This window comes from Enoplosus armatus, chromosome 5 (assembly GCF_043641665.1).
Source record: "Enoplosus armatus isolate fEnoArm2 chromosome 5, fEnoArm2.hap1, whole genome shotgun sequence".
NCBI lineage: Eukaryota > Metazoa > Chordata > Actinopteri > Centrarchiformes > Enoplosidae > Enoplosus > Enoplosus armatus.
This window is the reverse complement of record NC_092184.1, coordinates 16,168,160-16,176,556: the sequence shown is the minus strand read 5'-3', so window position 1 is coordinate 16,176,556 and position 8,397 is coordinate 16,168,160. Positions and strand designations below refer to the sequence as shown.

Below are 8,397 nucleotides of genomic sequence, written 5' to 3'. Positions count from 1 at the left end.
CTAATGCATCAGCGACGTGTTTCCAGCAGGGCTAAATATGATGGAGACCGCGGTGTACCTCCTGCTATCAGGACTGCTTGCAGCTGAACTTGTTCTCAAAGACGCGTGTGCATGCGGTTCGGCAAACGGGCACATTCGATTTCCCACGCTACAATGTACATGATGTACATGCTCGTATACACACAGAGAAATGCACTCAGACACACATAGGCAGAGCAGTAGAGGAAGGTGTAGGTGGTGTGACGCAAGCATTACTGTATGAGTCACCCTGACACAAAGCCTGTTACAACACACACCATTGTCACAGTATTATCTCCCCAACAGGTTGGATGGACTGCTGTTCTCTCCCCTCACTGGTAGGTGAAATGACCAGAGGTGAGGACATCGACACAACTTTAAATCACAAAACCAAGACCATTTGCAGCGTAATTAAACAGAGGGGTCCAGCAATGAAGATTAATCACATGTCTTTTCCTTTTCTGTGAAACTCACAGATATGATAATGACGTAAAAGGCTGTAACTATAGCAACACAAACCTGTCATCCCGAAGAAGCACCCCACCATATGCCCAATGTTTCCACAGAGAAGAACAGAGGAGCAAAATCCAGAGAGAGGAGGAGAAAAGATTATTTAATTATTTAAGTATACTGTCATTAATGTCATAATGATATTGCTCATGAATCCACCACCTCACTCTTCTACCACCTCTGCAGGGTGTTTGTGAGTGTTATGAATATATTTTGAAGCCCTGCGTCACAAGTCCAGTGAAATTAAGTTTATTTGTGTAGCCCAGTATCACATAGAAATGTCTCAAAAGGCTTTACAGGTACACGTTAGCAACATTTTCAAAATCAGGCCCAATATGATCAAGAAGAGGACCAACCCCTGCTGCACTACCAGCCACTTCCACAAGAGAGCGTAAAATCTGTTTATTGCTGGTGCTTGAAGAGCTGCCAAGTACATACCAAACTGTTGCCCAATCCTGTTTGTCACATCAATGGAAAAAAGTCAAACTTAGATAGTATGTTGCAGCACTTTCCAAGGATATAGAGGTCCTGTTTGAACAGAGATTAGACAGCAACCTTGCCTGATAAATCATGGTGAAAGATCTATTCCTCCATGTTGCTCCACAGAGGAAACATAAAGCTGTAAAGTTATACAATTGTGAGCGTTGCCAAGGTGCAGTTATGGGGTTTTCTTATTTGTGCAATTAGTACAAAATAAGGCATTAACACTGGGTAATGTTTGAGAATAATTGCCTCCTCAAACTGCTTGCAGACTTTGTTAGCAAAAACTGCAGTCTTGGAGCCTTGGATTACTCACACACACACATATACACACACTGCCCAGATGGGAGACAGATGTTTAATAGACAAGGTCAAGGAGTCCATACAGTAATTGTCTGCTCCACCATTTCTCAGTATTCTCTGCATTGTTCAGATCACCACATCCACATAAATCCAGGAAATTTCCTCTGGAATGGAAACCATGTCCTACTCTCACAGACCTATTTGTGTTTATTTTCTTTCTTCCTCCTACTTTCTCTCTCACACACGCACACACACTTTCGTTCTGGTCTCATGGTAGATTCAACAGGGTTGGATTCATCACCCACACAGACATCGACTCGTTCACCTAAGAAAACAAAAAGCCCCCTCCATATAAACCACGCATTCCAAAAAACTTAATCCACTTCACGTTTCTTTCGTTCTAACTCTCCGTTTCTCCTCCTTTCTGGATGATTCTGGGGTCTGACGGGATTCAGAGAAAGTGCTGATGATGACTGATACACAAAGCGACAGAGAGATGATGAAACATAAGGCGAGGAGGAGAAGTTTCTAATCTCATTATCCCAACCTAAACTAATCCACCAAGAACAACTCCTCCAAGTCATCCATACCCTTTACACATGTTGTACCCCACACATCATACCCACAGACTTAATCATAAGATTCTTATATATGCACGGTAATATAGGGTGATCCGTACCAACAAACAAAATGACGGATATGCAGGATACGCTGTTGCTGGGCTCAGAGGGAATCAAGAAAACCATCCTGTATGGAGGGACCGGAGACATCCCAAAACTCATTACTGGAGCAAAGGTACTGTTGGCCTTCTGTACTTTATTTACACTTTCTGATCAATCACTGATAGGCACACACCAAATGTCTTTACTTTCACTTCTAGCCAACTTAGCTTTCATCCATTACGGACTAAGTTGTCCACAGCTATTTCACTATACAGCCCATCTAATGTGCAGTTAATAAATCTAATTGAAGTCATATTTCAGATAAATAGCAGCTATGTATAGTCCTTCTATTGGACACAAATACATCTCACAAAGCTTCTTTTAATGTTCTAAATCTAATTAGAGGTACTAATAGAATTTAACATATGTAGTTAATTATAATACTGTCACATGACCATGCATAGACAAGACAGAGCAACAGCTTTTCTTTGACTGTGGTAGAACAGCTGCAAAGCATAAAAAAAAATTGTCCAAAGAATGTCCAAACAGAGGCGTTATTTTACACTCCTGTCTGTGACTATTATATAGACTTGATTTTAAACATGGCAGATATATTATTTTTCTATCAATAAATTATCTAATATAGGTTCAATTCAGCTGCGTTTGTTGTATTTCCTTGAGGGTCTTTCTAAATATGCACAAGGCAAAAAGAAGCAACAAGTAGTTTCCAACCAACAAGACTGTTATTGGCCTGTTGAAAGTATGATCGTGAAATATCCTGTGAAGGTCTGAAAGGGTGTTTGTTTAACGTGCGTGCCTTTATTACTTGAGATTTATGGATTTAATTTTCCTGCCAATTTCAAGCCGTTTCAACTGAGCTTGGTGGGTGACAGAGGCACATTCATGTGGTCCCACTGGTAGCCAGTAGAGGATGATAGAGGACACATATTACTCAATGCCCCTTTAATGAGAATATTTTCAGGGCTTAATCAATACACTTTGAGCCATCTGCATCAGGTTTGACTAAATTTGAACCAAACCTAAAGAACGCCGTTGTGTAATGTGTGTGTGTGAAATTATCTTTCACCTCCTGAGAGACTTGTTTTTCACATACAAAACCATTCTTGAATTTGAAAAGTGTGTAGCCGTGCTGTTTATACCAGCTGCTCATGACCTAGGTAGCTTACTGACTCAGTGTTATAGTTTCCTGCTTTTTTTACATATATTTTTTCCTTTTTTCTGTGAGTGGAAATCTAGTCTGTCCTGCTGCTGAAGTATTGAAGTTTAGTACCTTTAGTGAAGGTACCGTATATGAGGTCATGAAAGAGCAGCTTTTGCACCACAGTTCTGTTAAATGGTTTCACTTTCCTTGGGCGTTATACAACCATGCAACCTTGGCACGTCTGTCCTTCAGTCTGCCCTGTTGAATAACTGAGCTGTGTGAAGCTCGTGACATAACATTTTTGTTGAGACTGATGTTCAGTTGTGTTTACTCCCCTATTTCAACAAAACATGAGAAAACATTTCCTTAACGTTATGGTATTTGTGATCACCTGCATTTCAGGCACCAACTATTTCTGACAATCATGTCACTCCAGCTGCCTCGTGTTACCTGAATAATAGTTTTCACAAGCAGGCTTCATGTCGTTCTTCTCTCAACATGGTTCTTCTTTTCCATTTGTATTTTAACTCCAGGTGACGTTCCACTTCCGCACCCAGTTGTGTGATGATGAACGCACAGTGATAGATGACAGCAAAGTGGTGGGGACGCCCATGGAGATAGTGATCGGCAACATGTTTAAACTGGACATCTGGGAGACCCTGTTGTCCTCCATGAGGATCGGTGAGGTGGCTGAATTCTGGTGTGACACCATTGTGAGTGCTGAAAAACATGTTCCTGCTTGCTTGTTTTTAAGCTCAACACATTATAGTCTGTTTGTACAAACCTCTTCTGAGAAGTTTGACTGTTGACTTTATTCAGAATGACGTCACACTGCAGGTGTGGAAGTGAAAGACTCTGCTTTCAATAACAAGCAACAAAACAACACAATAAGACAAGTGTTATGTCCTCCAGTTATAACTTTAAAGCCATAAACATAAAGAACAAGCCTCCGTGGTGGCTCTCCCATTCCTGAAAAAGAAAATGAACACAGGAGCAGTCAGATAATAACAGAAAATGTATCACTCTTAGGCTGCACAGGGCAAGCAGAGTGGGGCGCTGACAACTTTTTAAAAACTGGATCAACGGGCTACCTAAAGTAGAAACACTTAGATAATAATAATAGATGCACTCATGTATTAAAAACATCAGTTTAGTTTCACTTTCCCTGCATATTTTCTTTGTGATTAATATTTTGTCTTTATGAATGTTGTTCCTGCCGCTCATATCATACATACATATATATGAATATGTGTTGATGTATGTGTTTCTTATGTAATCTTTAATTTGTTAAGTCTGGTCTGTGTTTCTCTGTGTGTGTGTGTGTGTGTGTGTGTGGCGCACACTGTCAGAGACAGATGGGTTGAGGCATACTGTCATTAATCTGCAGCAGCCTCACTTTTCCCTAATCGGCTCTGATTCCTACTGAATCAGCACTACTGACTCCCCTCCGCTCTGATTAGATTTGATGGGGCTTAGAGCATTTATTCACTCCTCGGAACAACACGGCTGCACCGCACACGTTGCTGCATATGTGGTGCAGTATCACTCCCATCCAGTGGAGGGCAAACTTGCCATAAAAAAACTGAGGAGATAGACAGCTCATTTCGTGTAGGTTTAAATTACAATTAAGCTTTAATAGGTTTAATGTATCATTATTATTATCACATGTTTCCTGTGTAGGAGAAGTGTAAGCACAGTATGAAGGGTATGATCTATATCACCATGTTACTCTTAACCAAGCAAGTCTATTCACAAGTTTCTTTTCTTGCTTTCACTGATTAAAACTAATAAAATGTCACAAAATGCTGAATCCATTATTCATTTCTGTTGTGCTTGGAATGATCATTTCAATGTGAAAATTACTTTATCAATACCAGAGTCAAGTTTGTAAGAGAAAAGATGAGGTCAGAGGTGAAATATTGTGAAATGTAACAAGATTAGAAGAATTTGAAAGCGACAGTGAGGCGTTAGAGGCAAGTTGTCAAATATCAAGACCTCTGCAGGCCATTCACAGAGAAAGTTCCTTATTACTGAGTAATTCTGTATTAAATGTTGACTCTTGAGATGCTCTCTCCTCTCCAGCACACTGGCGTTTACCCTCTCGTGTCCAAGAGTATGAGGCGCATTGCAGAGGGCAAAGACCCAGTTGAATGGCACATCCATACGTGTGGCATGGCCAACATGTTCGCCTACCACAGCCTTGGCTACGACGACCTGGATGAGCTGATGAAGGAACCAAAGCCCCTCTACTTTGTCCTGGAGCTGCTCAGGGTGAGAGAGAGAGAGCAGAGATGACCATGCAAATTTGTGTGGATGAGTGTCAAAGTGAAACTTCCCCAACAAGGGAGTGACACATTAGTGGGGTTTACTGTACAAGGACAATCCCATGCCAATAACCACAGTGTCTATCTCCCATATATATGTGTGTGATTGACAGGTGCACCAGCCCAGTGAGTACGACAGGGAGTCGTGGGCTCTGAGTGACGCGGAGAGGCTGAAGGTGGTCCCTGTGCTGCACGGCCAGGGGAACAAGCTCTACAAACAAGGAAAGTACCAAGAGGCCACACAAAAGTACAAGGAGGCCATCATCTGCATCAAGAATGTTCAGATGAAGGTGATTACATCAAATAAGTGGTCCAAAACAGAATTTTATTTGCTTCTATAAAACAGCGTGTAGAGACATGGCTCTGAACTACTTTCCTCTTCAGGAGAAAGCGTGGGAGGCCCCGTGGCTGAAGCTGGAGAAGATGGCCAACACCTTAACGCTCAACTACTGCCAGTGCCTGCTGCGCATGGAGGAGTACTACGAGGCCATTGAACACACCAGCGATATTATCAACCAGCACCCAGGTTTGGCACTGACATAAACTGATAGGATGTGTGTGACTCTACCGTGATGTAGATCATTTTTAAAGCAGAAAAGGTATATTATCACATTGCAGTGTGTGACAGCCTCACAGTTTATCCAGCCTTTAACAAGCTGGGTGTGTTTTTTCTGTGTGTTTTAAAGGCAGCTGTAAATGTTTGGTTCATGTGTCTATAAAGATCTGACCCTATGAAAGATCTGGTGCTTGTGCGTCTATACTTGCATGTGTTCATAGATGCACATGTGAATCGAACATGTATGTGTTCGTGTTTGTCCACCAGGTGTCGTGAAGGCCTTCTTCCTGCGAGGCAAGGCCCACGTGGAAGTGTGGAACGAGGCGGAGGCCCGGCAGGACTTCAGCAGGGTGCTGGACCTGGCCCCCGGCATGAAGAAGGCCGTCAAGAAGGAGCTGACTGTGCTTAACCTGCGCATGGAAGAGAAGAACCAGGAGGACAAGGACAAGTACAAGGGCATGTTTTGACCGGGTGGACAATCAGAGCAATGATGGGCTAAAGAAGAGTTAAGATGTTAAATCAGAAATCTCCATGTTTTATTTTACCTTTGATTCCCTGCAGTGACTTTTACAAGAGCTGTGAGGCACTCCCAGGAGTGTGAAAGCCAGTGTCCAATAATGTTTATTAAAACAAATCGTTCTTTTTCCTACAAACCATGATTGATACATAAGTTAAATTTAACACCTTTACAATCTTATTAAATTTGATTAATATTTGAGTGTTTAATGGGCTGTTTGTATTGTATTTATATTATATTCATATGTTTAGCGAGGCCTACAGATGGATGCTTTAAGTGATTTAAGTGTCTACAGAGTTTGTTTAAAGGTACGCTTGTTCGCTTTCTTGCTGAGAGTCAGATAAGAGGATCGCTGCCTCTCATCTGACCACTTTCATGTCTGTACACTAAATGTGCAGCTGGAGCTAGCAGCCGCTTGGCTTAGCTTAGCATAAAGACTGGAAACAGGGGGAAACAGCTAGCCCGGCTCTGTCCAACATAACCCACTGACCAGCACCATTATAACATGTTAATTAGTGAGCTTTGGAGGTGCTGGTGGGTAGATTTAGTTACAGTTGGACACCATGTTAGTTCTCTAAGTCTTGTAAGCACATTGCCCTTCCACAAGGGGGGGCTCTGACCCCAATTATTCTTCTGCTTCCACCTGAACCTTGTTGGAGAAATGATCCAGAGCCTAAGTAGCGTTCTCATTTTCATGAGGAGTCTAGGGGCTTGTAAAAATAAATGATCTGGGTTGTACCTACTGCTTGTCTCCTTCCCTTCTTCCCTTTGTACATCTTAAAAGAGCTTACTGCAGAGTGTTTGTTCCAAAGTGAGGAGAGACGAACCTTCAGAGTGAGAAAAGAAAAGAGATGGAAGGAAAGGAGGGAGTTTAATGCAAAGGGGGGGTTGTGACTCATCAGGGAAATGCCCTGGAAAAACCCATTTAATTGCACTCATTTGTTTGTGTGTTGACATAAAATATTAGATCAATAGTATGACATCACACTGAGAGCTCAGTTTCATTCAAGGAATCCCCTCATCACTATCTGCACCAGTCCGCCCCCCCACCACCACCACCACCACCACCACAGGTCACAGTGCAGTGTAGCAGTCACTCAGGGAAATGAGCCTGACGCTAATGCACCAGTCTAATGACGAGGAAAATCAATAGGAGCAGATCAAGGAAAAGAATACCCTCTGAGGATCGTGATTAAACATTCAAGCTATAGCGTCCAGCCCTTTACATATCCACAGTGGCTACTTAGAAGATTGACTCAGAAAGAGTTGAGACGTCTGGCTGTGCCACAGGAAACCTGAAAACACCGGGCTACAGGAAATTCTGCATAGCAGCACAATCCGCCGCTGGCTTTCCTCCATAAACCACTGGTGCTGATGTTGAGAAGAGGGGAAGAAAGGGAGGAGGAGGAGGAGGGGGAGGAAGAGGGGGAGGAAGGTGGAAGGATAGGAGGGGGGAGCTCCGCGCCAGACTGCCCTGCTCCATCATGAGATGCGTCAAGCTCGCCAGAGAAAGCCACTTATATACCGGAAATACGATGATCGTGCATTAAAAATAAAAACCTATAAAAATCATCATTCAATCACCATTTAACTGTTTTTTAAAGTATGTATGTATACCTCATGTACTGTATATGTTTTAAAATGTCCTTTCTTTTTCATTCTTGTATACATTTTATTCATTTAGCAAACGCTTTTATCCAGAGAAACTTACATTTTTCCATTCACATAGCTTACAGTGGGAGTAAGTGGGGTCCAGTGTCTCACTTAAGGACACTTTGACATGTGGACAGAGGGAGCTGGATTTTGGACCAGCTCTCCTGTGATTACCAGCCAACCTTCCCCTACCATCTGAGCTATATATGCAG

The 8,397-nt window shown here is 42.3% G+C and overlaps 1 protein-coding gene across 3 annotated transcripts; it reads left to right on the top strand.

Moving 5' to 3' along the window:
• Positions 1–2,001: 2,001 nt before the first annotated feature.
• aipl1 (aryl hydrocarbon receptor interacting protein-like 1) lies at positions 2,002–6,565 on the top strand. 3 transcript variants are annotated; one of them, XM_070906239.1, is made up of 6 exons: positions 2,002–2,106; positions 3,669–3,848; positions 5,218–5,406; positions 5,573–5,749; positions 5,844–5,985; positions 6,283–6,565. In XM_070906239.1, exons 1-6 carry the CDS (start codon positions 2,002–2,004, stop codon positions 6,480–6,482), a joined length of 993 nt encoding a protein of 330 aa, XP_070762340.1. In that variant the 3' UTR covers positions 6,483–6,565. The 3 variants fall into 3 exon arrangements, with proteins under 3 accessions (XP_070762340.1, XP_070762341.1, XP_070762342.1); XM_070906240.1 differs by having other exon boundaries at positions 2,011–2,106; positions 3,693–3,848; XM_070906241.1 differs by having other exon boundaries at positions 2,011–2,111; positions 3,728–3,848.
• The last annotated feature ends 1,832 nt before the right edge of the window (positions 6,566–8,397 follow it).

Coding starts and splice junctions, on each gene's coding strand:
- aipl1 (XM_070906239.1), top strand. CDS start 2,002: ATGACGGATATGCAGGATACGCTGTTGCTGGGCTCAGAGGGAATCAAG. Junction 5,407..5,572: donor TTGTCCTGGAGCTGCTCAGG/GTGAGAGAGAGA, acceptor TGTGATTGACAG/GTGCACCAGCCCAGTGAGTA. Junction 5,986..6,282: donor TATTATCAACCAGCACCCAG/GTTTGGCACTGA, acceptor TTTGTCCACCAG/GTGTCGTGAAGGCCTTCTTC.